The sequence below is a fragment of the Aphelocoma coerulescens genome, chromosome 28 (genome assembly GCF_041296385.1).
Source record: "Aphelocoma coerulescens isolate FSJ_1873_10779 chromosome 28, UR_Acoe_1.0, whole genome shotgun sequence".
NCBI classification, from domain to species: Eukaryota; Metazoa; Chordata; class Aves; order Passeriformes; family Corvidae; genus Aphelocoma; species Aphelocoma coerulescens.
Genome location: NC_091041.1, coordinates 5,978,840 through 5,992,300, shown reverse-complemented (window position 1 = coordinate 5,992,300; position 13,461 = coordinate 5,978,840). Strand labels below are relative to the sequence as shown.

General features: G+C 65.0%; 1 protein-coding gene across 1 annotated transcript; it reads right to left on the bottom strand.

The window, feature by feature from the left end:
* Positions 1-455: 455 nt before the first annotated feature.
* On the bottom strand, positions 456-10,910 carry USHBP1 (USH1 protein network component harmonin binding protein 1). Its single transcript, XM_068997054.1, has 15 exons — positions 10,858-10,910; positions 9,981-10,347; positions 9,576-9,856; positions 9,395-9,489; positions 9,175-9,305; positions 8,604-8,813; positions 8,230-8,520; positions 7,763-7,929; positions 7,536-7,676; positions 6,658-6,737; positions 5,998-6,431; positions 5,232-5,423; positions 5,061-5,182; positions 4,460-4,582; positions 456-706 (listed from the first exon to the last, which is right to left on the bottom strand). The coding sequence occupies exons 2-15, from the start codon at positions 9,987-9,989 to the stop codon at positions 544-546; spliced, it is 2,439 nt and encodes an 812-aa protein (XP_068853155.1). The 5' UTR covers positions 9,990-10,347; positions 10,858-10,910; the 3' UTR covers positions 456-543.
* Positions 10,911-13,461: the final 2,551 nt, after the last annotated feature.

Here is a 13,461-nt window from a genome sequence, read left to right as displayed (position 1 = left end):
GGGTTTCTCATGGGGTTTTATTGGGTTCTCCGGGAATTTTTATGCATTCTCCAGGGAGTTTTTGTGGGTCCTCTGTGGTTTCTTTGGGGGGGCTTCTCCTGGTTTTTTTGGGAGTTCTCCTGGGTTTTTTTGGGTTCTCCTGGGATTTTTGTGGGTTCTCCAGGAGTTCTTTAAGTTCTCCTGGGATTTTTTGGTTCTCATGGGGTTTTATTGGGTTCTCCAGGAATTTTTATGCATTCTCCAGGGAGTTTTTGTGGGTCCTCTGTGGTTTCTTGGGGGGGGCTTCTCCTGTTTTTTTTGGGAGTTCTCCTGGGTTTTTTTGGGTTCTCCTGGGATTTTTGTGGGTTCTCCAGGAGTTCTTTAAGTTCTCCTGGGATTTTTTGGTTCTCATGGGGTTTTATTGGGTTCTCCAGGAATTTTTATGCATTCTCCAGGGAATTTTTGTATGTCCTCTGTGGTTTCTTGGGGGGGGGGCTTCTCCAGGTGTTTTTGTGGGTTCTCCAGGGATCTTCCCGGCGTTCTCCAGGAGGTTTTTGGGGGTCTCTAGATGCAGGTCTCGCCGCCCTGCTGGAGGCCGCGCAGTTTGCGGGCCAGCGCCTGCTCCCTCCGGCCGTGCTGCCTCCGCAGCGCTCCCGCCTGCGCCTCCAGGCGCCGCAGCTGCTCCGCCTGCCTGCGCCGGGCCCCGCGGTGCGCCAGGGCCAGCGAGCTGCGGGGACACGGCGGGGTGCGGGGGTTCAGGGATCCAGGGATTCGGGGAGTCGGGGATTCAGGGATTCGGGGGTTCAGGGAGCTGCGGGGACACGGCGGGGTGCGGGGGTTCAGGGATCCAAGGATTCGGGGAGTCGGGGATTTAGGGAGTCGGGGATTCAGGGATTCGGGGGTTTAGGGAGCTGCGGGGACACGAGGGGGGAGCCGGGGACTCAGGGATCATGGGATTCAGGGAGTCGGGGAGTCGGGGATTTAGGGATTCGGGGATTTAGGGAGCTGCGGGGACAAGGCCGGGTGCGGGGGTTCAGGGATCATGGGATTCAGGGGTTCAGGGATTCAGGGATTCAGGGATTCAGGGATTCAGGGGTTTAGGGAGCTGCGGGGACACGGCGGGGATGCGGGGGTTCAGGGATTTAGGGATTCGGGGGTTTAGGGAGCTGCGGGGACACGGCGGGGATGCGGGGGTTCAGGGATTTAGGGATTCGGGGGTTTAGGGAGCTGCGGGGACACGGCGGGGATGCCGGGGTTCAGGGATTTAGGGATTCGGGGAGTCGGGGATTTAGGGAGTCGTGGAGTCGGGGATTCAGGGATTCGGGGGTTCAGGGAGCTGCGGGGACACAGCGGGGATGCCGGGGTTCAGGGGTCATGGGATTCAGGGAGTCGAGGATTCAGGGATTTAGGGAGCTGCGGGGACACGGTGGGATGCGGGGGTTCAGGGATTCAGGGATTCGGGGAGTCGGGGATTTAGGGATTCGGGGATTTAGGGAGCTGCGGGGACACGGCGGGGTGCGGGGGTTCAGGGATCATGGGATTCAGGGGTTCAGGGATTCAGGGATTCAGGGATTCAGGGATTCAGGGGTTTAGGGAGCTGCGGGGACACGGCGGGGATGCGGGGGTTCAGGGATTTAGGGATTCGGGGGTTTAGGGAGCTGCGGGGACACGGCGGGGATGCGGGGGTTCAGGGATTTAGGGATTCGGGGGTTTAGGGAGCTGCGGGGACACGGCGGGGGTGCCGGGGTTCAGGGATTCAGGGATTCAGGGATTTAGGAGCTGCGGGGACACAGCGGGGATGCCGGGGTTCAGGGATTTAGGGATTCGGGGAGTCGGGGATTTAGGGAGTCGGGGAGTCGGGGATTCAGGGATTCGGGGGTTCAGGGAGCTGCGGGGACACGGCGGGGTGCGGGGGTTCAGGGGTCATGGGATTCAGGGATTTAGGGAGCTGCGGGGACACGGTGGGATCCGGGGGTTCAGGGATCCAGGGATTCGGGGGTTTAGGGAGCTGCGGGGACACGGCGGGGTGCCGGGGTTCAGGGGTCATGGGATTCAGGGATTTAGGGAGCTGCGGGGACACGGCGGGGATGCGGGGGTTCAGGGATCCAGGGATTCGGGGAGTCGGGGATTTAGGGAGTCGGGGATTCAGGGATTCGGGGGTTTAGGGAGCTGCGGGGACACGAGGGGGGAGCCGGGGACTCAGGGATCATGGGATTCAGGGAGTCGGGGATTCAGGGATTTAGGGAGCTGCGGGCACACGGTGGGATGCGGGGGTTCAGGGATTCAGGGATTCGGGGAGTCGGGGATTTAGGGAGTCGGGGAGTCGGGGATTCAGGGATTCGGGGATTTAGGGAGCTGCGGGGACACGGCGGGGTGCGGGGGTTCAGGGGTCATGGGATTCAGGGATTTAGGGAGCTGCGGGGACACGGTGGGATCCGGGGGTTCAGGGATCCAGGGATTCGGGGGTTTAGGGAGCTGCGGGGACACAGCGGGGATGCCGGGGTTCAGGGATCCAGGGATTCGGGGAGTCGGGGATTTAGGGAGTCGGGGATTCAGGGATTCGGGGGTTTAGGGAGCTGCGGGGACACGAGGGGGGAGCCGGGGACTCAGGGATCATGGGATTCAGGGAGTCGCGGAGTCGGGGATTTAGGAATTCGGGGATTTAGGGAGCTGCGGGGACACGGCGGGGTGCCGGGGTTCAGGGGCCATGGGATTCAGGGATTTAGGGAGCTGCGGGGACACGGCGGGGTGCGGGGGTTCAGGGATTCAGGGGTTCAGGGATTCAGGGATTCAGGGATTCAGGGGTTTAGGGAGCTGCGGGGACACGGCGGGGATGCCGGGGTTCAGGGATTTAGGGATTCGGGGAGTCGGGGATTCAGGGATTCGGGGGTTCAGGGAGCTGCGGGGACACAGCGGGGATGCCGGGGTTCAGGGGTCATGGGATTCAGGGAGTCGGGGATTCAGGGATTTAGGGAGCTGCGGGGACACGGCGGGGTGCGGGGGTTCAGGGATTTAGGGATTCGGGGAGTCGGGGATTCAGGGATTCGGGGATTTAGGGAGCTGCGGGGACACGGCGGGGATGCGGGGGTTCAGGGATTTAGGGATTCGGGGAGTCGGGGATTTAGGGATTTAGGGAGCTGCGGGGACACGGCAGGGATGCCGGGTTTCAGGGATTCAGGGATCATGGGATTCAGGGAGTCGGGGAGTCGGGGATTCAGGGAGTCGGGGATTTAGGGATTCGGGGGTTCAGGGAGCTGCGAGGGACACGGGGGGATGCGGGGGTTCAGGGGTCATGGGAGTCGAGGAGTCGGGGATTCAGGGATTCAGCGATTTAGGGATTCAGGGGGTCGGGGATTCAGGGATTCAGGGATCATGGGATTCAGGGAGTCGGGGATTTAGGGAGCTGCGGGGACACGGTGGGATGTGGGGGTTCAGGGATTTAGGGATTCGGGGAGTCGGGGATTTAGGGATTCGGGGGTTTAGGGAGCTGCGGGGACACGGCGGGGTGCGGGGGTTCAGGGATTCAGGGATCATGGGATTCAAGGAGTCGGGAATTCAGGAAGTCGGGGATTCAGGGAGCTGCAGGGGACACGGGGGGTTGCGGGGGTTCAGGGATCATGGGATTCAGGAATTCGGGGATTTGGGGGTCTAGGGATTCAAGGAGTCGGGGATTCAGGGATTCAGGGATTTAGGGAGCTGCGGGGGACACGGGGGGATGCGGGGTTCAGGGATCATGGGATTCAGGGATTCAGGGAGTCGGGGATTCAGGGATTCGGAGAGTCAGGGGTTCAGGGAGCTGCGGGGGACACGGGGAGATGGGGATTCGGGGATTTAAGGATTTAGGGAGTCGGGGGATCCAGGGGTTCAGGGATTTAGGGAGTCGAGGGATTCGGGGGATTCAGGGAGTCGGGGGAGGCAGGGAAGCAGGGATTTAGGGAGTCGGGGTATTCATGGATTTAGGGAGCCAGGGGATTCAGGGGATTCAGGGATATAGGGAATCGGGGGATTCGGGGATTTAGGGAGCCAGGGGATTCAGGGGATTCAGGGATTTAGGGAATCGGGGGATTCGGGGATTTAGGGAGTCGGGGGATTCAGGGATCTAGGAGTTTGGGGATTTAGGGAGTCAGGGGATCGAGGGGAGTCAGGGGACTGAGGGGACCCAGCGCATCCGGGTGACACAGGGGACATCGGATCTCCAGAGGACCCAGAGCACCCAGGGGACCCAGGGGATCCAGGGAATGTGGGATATCCAAAGGATCCAGAGCACCCAGGGGACACAGGGGACCCAGAGCACCCAGGGGATCCAGGGAATGTGGGATATCCAAAGGATCCAGGGCACCCACAGGATCCAAGGGACCCAGGGCGCAGAGGGGACATAGGATATCCATGGGATCCAAGGGACACGGGGCACCCATGGCACCCATGGCACCCAGGGGACCCAAGGGGACCCAGGGGACCCCGACGCCCACGCGGTGCCCACCGGTGCGCCTGGCAGAGCTCGGCGGCGGCCGCGCCGCTCTGGGCCCGCTGGGCTCGGCCGGCAGCGCTGCCCCGCTCCAGGGCCAGCGCCAGGTCCTGCGCCCGGCGCCGCAGCTGCTCCGTCCTGGCCACCGCGGGTCAGCGGGGCCACCGCGGGTCAGCGGGGCCACCGAGCGGCCCTGCCCGGCCCCACAGCATTCCCGGCCCCACAACATTCCCGGCCCCACAGAATTCCCAATCCCCCACAATTTCCAGGCTCACACCATTCCCAACCCCACAGAATTCCCAACCCCACACCATTCCCAACCCCACACCATTCCCAGTCTTCCACAATTTCCAACCCCACACCATTCCTGATCCCACACCATTCCCAGCCCCAAAGAATTCCCAATCCCACACCATTCCCAGCCCCACACCATTCCCAGCCCCACAGAATTCCCGATCCCACACCATTCCCAATCCCACACCATTCCCGATCCCACACCATTCCCAATCCCACAGAATTCCCAGCCCCACACCATTCCCAGCCCCACAGAATTCCCAATCCCACACCATTCCCAACCCCACAGAATTCCCGATCCCACACCATTCCCAGCCCTCACCGGGCCCGGATCCGGAGCAGCTCCTCCCTGGTTCTCTCCGCATCCGGAGGGTTCCGTGGAGCCATCGCTGCCCCCCGGCCCATCTGGGCACCCCACAGAGAATTTGGGGGTTTCTCCCACCCCTCGGGAACCCCCAAATCCCGGGGAATGTCCCATGGGAGCCATCCCTACCTCGTCAGAGCTGCTGGAGCTGCCGGAGCTGCTGGAGGGCTCATCCCGATCCCGATCCCGCTCCCACTGCCGGTACTGGAGCACCAGGCGCAGGGCGGCTTCCTGGGGTCCCTGCGTGGCCACCAGCAGGTCCAGGGCCCGCTTCTCCCACTGCGCCAACTGCAGCCGCGTCCGCAGCTCGGCCAGAGCCTCCTGGGCACCGCGGGGGCATCACCGTGGGCCGGGGAAACTGAGGCACGGCCGGGGGGAGCCCGGGAGGGAGCCAGGGGGGAGCCAGGGAGGAGCCAGGGGAGGGATCCAGGATGGGATTCAGGGAGGGAACAAGGGAAGGATCCAGGGAGGGATTCAGGGCAGGATCCAGGGAAGGATCCAGGGAGGGATCCAAGGAAGGATACAGGGAAGGGATCCAGGGAGGGAGCCAGGGTGGGATCCTGGGGGGGGATCCAAGGAAGGATTCAGGGCGGGATCCAGGCAAGGATCCAGGGAAGTATCCAGGGAGGGACCCAGGGAGAGATCCTGGGGGGGATTCAGGGCGGGATCCAGGGAAGGACCCAGGGAGGGATCCAGGGCGGGATCCAGGGAAGGATCCAGGGAGGGACCCAGGGAAGGACCCAGGGAAGGATCCGGGGCGGGATCCAAGGAAGGATCCAGGGAGGGATCCAGGGAGGGATCCAGGGAAGGACCCAGGGAGGGATCCAGGGCAGGACCCAGGGAAGGATCCAGGGCGGGATCCAGGGCGGGATCCAGGGCAGGATCCCAATCCCACCTTGAGCACCACCAGCTCCCGCAGCAGCTCCGCCTTCTCGGGCCGCCTCCAGCCGGGCAGCAGCAGCAGCGCCCGCGCGTCCCGCAGCGCCCGCTCCGCCCGAGCTCGGGGGTCCCGACCCCGGGGGGGCTCGGCGGGTTCGGGGGTGTCCAGCAGGGACCCCTCCACCACCGCCTGCTCGGCGCGGAGCCGCCGGATATGTTCCCGCAGCGCTCCCTCCTCCATGCCCCGGGCGCTGCGGGGTGGGCACGAGGCGGGGTGGGCACGGGGGTACCCCGGGGGTGGCTCAGGGAGGGGACCCAGCGAGCCCCGGTACCTGTGCGCGCTGTCCGCGGTGTCCCCCCCCGGCTTGTCCGGCTCCGGTGGCTCCGGTGGCTCCGGTGTGGCGGGGCCCGGTCCCGGTGCGTGCCCCGGGCTCGGCTCGGTCGCGGTTCCTGGGCACGGGGTGGGCACGGTGCGGGGCTGTCCCCCTGCCCAGGGGTGGCCGCAGGGGCCGTGCGGGGCATTGGGGTCCCCACGCCCTCCCTGCATCCCCTCCTGCGTCCCCCGGTATCCCTCCGAGATAATACCCCAGTGCCCTCCCAGCATCCTCCCCAGCACTCCCAGTATCCCCCAGTTTCCCCCCCGGTCCCGCCGGGCCCTTCCCCCACTGTCACTCACCCCCACGGGTGCCGTCCTCCGGTGTCCCCTTTGCCCGCACCAGCTCCAGGAGGGCGGCGTAGGCCCCCCCGCAGCGCTCGCTGGGGGACGGGGGGCTCAGGGGGGACTGTCCCCATCCCTGTCCCCATCCCCATCCCTGTCCCCATCCCTGTCCCCATCCCTGTCCCCATCCCCATCCCTGTCCCCATCCCTGTCCTCATCTTGTCCCCATCCCAAGGGTCTCAGGGAGACTGTCCCCATCCCCTCCCTGTCCCCATCCCCATCCCCGTCCCGGGGGGCTCGGGGGGACTGCCCCCATCCCCATCCCTGTCCCCATCCCATCCCATCCCTGTCCCTGTCCCAGTCCCTGTTCCCATCCCTGTCCCTGTCCCGGTCCCTGTCCCAGTCCCTGTTCCCATCCCAAGGGTCTCAGGGGGACTGTCCCCATCCCTGTCCCCATCCCCATCCCCATCCCCTCCCTGTCCCATCCCCTCCCTGTCCCCTTCCTGTCCCATCCCTGTCCCCTTCACGTCGCCATCCCGATCCCTCCCATCCCCGTCCCCATCCCCTCCCTGTCCCACACCTGTCCCCATCCCCACCCCATCCCCATTCCATTCCTGTCCCCATCCCCTCCCTGTCCCCATCTCTGTCCCCTCCCTGTCCCCACCCCTCTCCCCATCCCATCCCTGTCCTCATCCCATCCCTGTCCCCATCCCATCCCTGTCCCACCCCTGTGCCCTCCCTGTCCCCATCCCATCCCATCCCATCCCACCCCACCCCACCCCATCCCATCCCATCCCATCCCATCCCATCCCATCCCATCCCATCCCATCCCATCCCATCCCCTCCCATCCCCTCCCCTCCCCTCCCCATCCCCTCCCGTCCCCTCCCGGTCCCACCTGCAGCGCAGCGCCAGGCGCAGGGCGGTGCAGCGGGACTCGCGCTGTCCCAGCTCCATGCTCAGCCGCTCCGCCTCGCCCTTGCACTCGCCGAACGCGGCCGCCAGCTCCCGGTTCTGCTCCTGCAGCCGCGCCAGGCACCTGCGGCCCGCCCAACCCCGCCGTCACCGCCGCCGTGCCTCAGTTTCCCCACCGGAGAGGGCACGGGGGGTGTGGGGGGGACTCACTCCTCCAGCTGCTGCACCCGCTCCTCCTGCTCCCGGCTGCTTCCCGCCGAGGCTTGTGGGGAGAGCGCGGTGTGGGGCTGCATCCCGAGGGGTTGGACATCGAGGGGCTGCGTCCCGTGGGGTTTTATCCCGTGGGGCTGCGTCCCGTGGGGCTGGGAGCCGTGGGGCTGCATCCCGTGGGGTTTTATCCCTCAGGACTGCATCCCGTGGGGTTTTATCCCGTGGGGTTTTATCCCTTGGGGCTGCATCCCGTGGGGCTGGGAGCCGTGGGGTTTTATCCCATGGGGTTCAGAGCCAAGGGGCTGCATCTCATGGGGTTTTATCCCGTGGGGTTTTATCCCTTGGGGTTTTATCCCGTGGGGCCGAGCATCGTCACCACCGCGGGTCACATCCTGCAGAGGGCACAGCCAGAGCCCCGTGCCAGGGCAGGATCCCCCAAAACCCCCGTGCCCCAGCCCCGCACTCACCCGGTGCCCCGGGGGGCTGCTGGGCCCGGGGCTGTCACCGATCCCGGGGCTGTCACGGATCCCGGGGCTGTCACCGATCCCGGGGCTGTCACCGATCCCGGGGGTGTCACCGACCCCGGGGCTGTCACGGATCCCGGGGGTGTCACCGATCCCGGGGGTGTCACCGATCCCCGGGCTGTCACCGATCCCGGGGCTGTCACCGATCCCGGGGGTGCCACCGATCCCGGGGGTGCCACTTCCAGACCCCCCCGGCTCCTCCAGCCTGGCCAGAGCCTCCCGCAGGTCCCGCACCTGAACCGGACACCGGGTTCAGCACCGGGGCCGCCCCGCTGGCACCCCGGAGGTGGCACCCGGTGTCCCCCCCCCTCACCCACCTTGCCCTGCAGGCGATCCCGGTCGCCCCGCAGCGCTCGCAGCGCGGCCGTGGCCTGGCCCAGCTCCTCGTCCCGGTGCCCCAGGGCCGCCCGCAGGCTCGCGTTCCTCGCCGCCTCTGTCGCCACCTCCGCCGGTAGCCCCTGACCCGCCGCCACCTCCGGCCACCACCGGCGGGCCCAGCCCGGTGTCCGGCTCAGCTCGTCCAGGCTCTGGGAATACCAGGCTGGTCGGGCAGTGCCCATCTGCTCGCTGTGGGCACTGCGGGGGTGGTTTTGGGGTCACAGCCACACCGGGAGTCCTCGGGTTTTGGGGTCACAGCCACAGCGGGAGTCCCCCGGGTTTTGGAGTCACAGCCATGCCAGGATCGCCCCCCAGTTTTGGGGTCACAGCCACACCGGGAATCCCCGGGTTTTGGGGTCACAGCCATGCCAGGATCGCCCCTGAATCCCCGGTTTTGGGGTCGCAGCCACACCGGGAGTCCCCGGGTTTTGGGGTCACAGCCACACCGGGAGTCCCCCGGGTTTTGGGGTCACAGCCACAGCGGGACCCCCAGAGCCCCTCCAGGCTCACCTTGACCACTCGGTGCCAAGCCTCTCTGGGCAGTGGCCACGCTGCCGGCGGCTGCCGGTGCCGGGAGAACACGGCGCGTTCCAGGGAGCTCACGGCGTGCTGGAGGTCCTCGAAGGGATCCGGGCCGCGCTCTGGGGACAGGGACAGGGCCGGGATCCGCGCTGGCACGGCACGGAACGGCACCCGCGGGCCGGCGGCACGGGCGGAACGCAGCGCTCACCGTCCTGCCCGGTGCCACCGCGGTGTCGCGGGGCTGAGCTGGCAGCGGGGCCAGCGGGGCCAGCGGCGGTGGCTTGCCAGCCGTGCTCGTGGTCGCTGTGGGGTGATGAACGGCGGAGTGAGGGGGTGGCACCGTCGCGGTGTCCCCGCGGTGTCGCCGGGGGCGGTGCCGGTGCCGGTACCTGGCGGGGCGGGGCTGTGGCCGCTGTTGTGGCCGGGTCACCGCGGCCAGTAGCCCCAGCTCGTAGCGCAGGATGTGCTCGGCGTCACCTGCCACGTCCTCGTCGTCGTCATCCTCATCTTCATCATCATCATCCTCATCCTCATCCTCATCCTCATCACCATCCTCATCCCTCTCCTCCTCCTCCTCCCGTGGGGACCCGCGCGGGGTGTCCGTGCCCTGGCCAGCAGCGGGGTCGCAGCGGGTGGCACCCGCCGGGCTTTCCTGGCATAAGGATGAGCTCTGGCCACCAGCCCGCTCGGCCACGGCCTCACCCCGCTGTCCAGACCGGGAATTCCAGCCGGGAGCCCCGCGCGAGGAGCCCCACGGCCACCAGGGTGGGGTCAGCCCTGCGGTGCCCACTCACCTTCTCCATGCCGGGATGGTCCTGCCCGGAATTCGCTGTGCCCGCCGGGCTCTCGGCACGTCCCGGTGCCACTCGGAGGGTCCCAAGAGGTGCCGGTGCCACTCGGAGGGTCCTGGCACGTCCCAGTTCCACGCTGGGGGTTCCAACACGTCCTGGCTGCACACAAAAAGTCCCAGGACGTCCCAGTTCCACCGCGAAGGTCCTGGTACCTCCTGGTTCCAAACTGGGAGTCCCAGTATGTCCCAGTTGCGCGCCGGGGTTCCAGCAGGTCCTGGTTCCACCCTGGTGTCCGGGCACGTCCCAGTTCCACACCGAAGGTCCCGCTCTATCCCAGTTCCATCCCCTGGGATCCCAGCAGCTCCCAGTTCTGCACAGACAGTCCCATTCTGTCCCAGTCCCACACCGAGCGTCCCAGCACAGCCCAGTTCCACCCCGGGGGTTCCCGTTCTATCCCAGTTCCATCCCTGGGTTCCTGTTCTATCCCAGTTCCACCCCAGGGTTCCTGTTCTATCCCGGTTCCACCCCCGGGCTCCCAGCAGCTCCCAGTCCCACCCCAGGGTTCCTGTTCTACCCCAGTCCCACCCCAAGGGTCCCATTCTATCCCAGTTCCATCCCTGGGTTCCTGTTCCATCCCAATCCCACCCCGGGGTTCCCGTTCTATCCCAGTTCCATCCCTGGGTTCCATCCCAATCCCACCCCAGGGTTCCCGTTCTATCCTGTTTCCACCCCCGGGCTCCCAGCAGCTCCCAGTCCCACCCCGAGGGTCCCATTCTACCCCAATCCCACCCCGGGGCTCCCAGCCCGCCCCGGTTCCACCCCCGGGCTCCCAGCAGCTCCCAGTCCCACCCCGAGGGGTCCCGTTCTACCCCATTCCCACCTGTAGGATCCCGTTCTACCCCATTCCCACCCTGGCGCTCCCAGGTCCGCCCCGGCTCCCCGGCCAAAGGCTCCGGCACCTCCCGGCGCGTTCCGGCCGCGCCTGCGGCCGCTGCCCTCGGCCTCCCCCCGGCCTTGTTCCTGCCGAGATTTCCTCTTCCTTTAACCGTTCAGCTGCCCCGGGCTCGGGGCCACCCTGAGGGGCCCTTTTGGGGTGCTCTGCCCCCCCAAAAATCCCCCCCACAACCCCCCCAGACCCCCACGAGCCCCCCCGCTTTGCCAGGAGGGAGGATGCTCCCAACCCCCCCCCCCCCCCCCCTGGAGCATCCCTGGAACACTTTGGGGGTGCGCAGGGGAATTTGAGGGGGCCGGGAGGGATTTGGGGTGGAGGGAGAGGGTTCGGGGGGGGCTGGGAGAAGTGTGGGGTGCGCAGGGAGGGGTTTTGGGGTGCTGAGGGTGTGTTTGGGGTGCGGGGGTGGGGTGGGGTGGAGCGGGAGGATTTGGGGTGCGGGAGGCGGTGCAGGGGGTGCAGGTGGGTATTCGGGGTGCAGGTGGATATTTGGGGTGCACAGGGTGATGCACACGGGTATTCGGGGTGCAGGTGGATATTTGGGGTGCACAGGGTGATGCACACGGGTATTCGGGGTGCAGGTGGATATTCGGGGTGCAGAGGGCGATGCACACGGATATTTGGGGTGCAGGTGGATATTTGGGGTGCAGAGGGCGATGCACACGGATATTCGGGGTGCAGGTGGATATTTGGGGTGCACAGGGTGATGCACACGGATATTTGGGGTGCAGGTGGATATTCGGGGTGCAGAGGGCGATGCACACGGATATTTGGGGTGTAGGTGGATATTTGGGGTGCAGGTGGATATTTGGGGTGCAGAGGGCGATGCACACGGATATTCGGGGTGCAGGTGGATATTCGGGGTGCAGAGGGTGATGCACACGGGTATTCGGGGTGCAGGTGGATATTTGGGGTGCAGGTGGATATTTGGGGTGCAGAGGGCGATGCACACGGGTATTCGGGGTGCAGGTGGATATTTGGGGTTCAGAGGGTGATGCACACGGATATTTGGGGTGCAGGTGGATATTCGGGGTTCAGAGGGCGATGCACACGGATATTTGGGGTGCAGGTGGATATTTGGGGTTCAGAGGGCGATGCACACGGATATTTGGGGTGCAGGTGGATATTTGGGGTGCAGAGGGTGATGCACACGGATATTTGGGGTGCAGGTGGATATTTGGGGTGCACAGGGTGATGCACACGGGTATTTGGGGTGCAGGTGGATATTTGGGGTGCAGAGGGTGATGCACACGGATATTTGGGGTGCAGGTGGATATTTGGGGTGCAGAGGGTGATGCACACGGATATTTGGGGTGCAGGTGGATATTTGGGGTGCAGAGGGCGATGCACACGGATATTTGGGGTGCAGGTGGATATTTGGGGTGCAGAGGGTGATGCACACGGATATTTGGGGTGCAGGTGGATATTCGGGGTGCAGAGGGCGATGCACACGGATATTTGGGGTGCAGGTGGATATTTGGGGTGCAGAGGGTGATGCACACGGATATTTGGGGTGCAGGTGGATATTTGGGGTGCACAGGGTGATGCACACGGATATTTGGGGTGCAGGTGGATATTCGGGGTGCAGAGGGTGATGCACACGGATATTTGGGGTGCAGGTGGATATTTGGGGTGCAGAGGGTGATGCACACGGGTATTCGGGGTGCAGGTGGATATTTGGGGTGCACAGGGTGATGCACACGGGTATTTGGGGTGCAGGTGGATATTTGGGGTGCAGAGGGCGATGCACACGGATATTTGGGGTGCAGGTGGATATTTGGGGTGCACAGGGTGATGCACACGGGTATTCGGGGTGCAGGTGGATATTCGGGGTGCAGAGGGTGATGCACACGGGTATTTGGGGTGCAGGTGGATATTTGGGGTGCACAGGGTGATGCACACGGGTATTCGGGGTGCAGGTGGATATTTGGGGTGCAGAGGGTGATGCACACGGATATTTGGGGTGCAGGTGGATATTTGGGGTGCACAGGGTGATGCACACGGGTATTCGGGGTGCAGGTGGATATTTGGGGTGCAGGTGGATATTTGGGGTGCAGAGGGTGATGCACACGGGTATTCGGGGTGCAGGTGGATATTTGGGGTGCAGGTGGATATTCGGGGTTCAGAGGGCGATGCACACGGATATTTGGGGTGCAGGTGGATATTTGGGGTGCAGAGGGCGATGCACACAGATATTCGGGGTGCAGGTGGATATTCGGGGTGCAGAGGGTGATGCACACGGGTATTTGGGGTGCAGGTGGATATTTGGGGTGCAGAGGGTGATGCACACAGATATTTGGGGTGCAGGTGGATATTTGGGGTGCAGAGGGTGATGCACACGGATATTTGGGGTGCAGGTGGATATTTGGGGTGCAGAGGGTGATGCACACGGATATTTGGGGTTCACACGGATATTTGGGGTTCACACGGATATTCGGGGTGCACACGGATATTCGGGGTGCAGGAAGCCCTTGCTGAGGGGTACACACCATTTTCGGGGTCCGGGAGAGGCGCAGCGCGCTTTAGAGCAGCATT

Excerpts from the sequence above, each read along its gene's own strand:
- USHBP1 (XM_068997054.1), bottom strand. Across the intron at positions 4,583-5,060 it reads CTGCTCCGGATCCGGGCCCG|GACGGAGCAGCTGCGGCGCC; the intron begins GTGAGGGCTGGG and ends CGCGGTGGCCAG. Across the intron at positions 707-4,459 it reads GAGCTCTGCCAGGCGCACCG|CTCGCTGGCCCTGGCGCACC; the intron begins GTGGGCACCGCG and ends GTGTCCCCGCAG.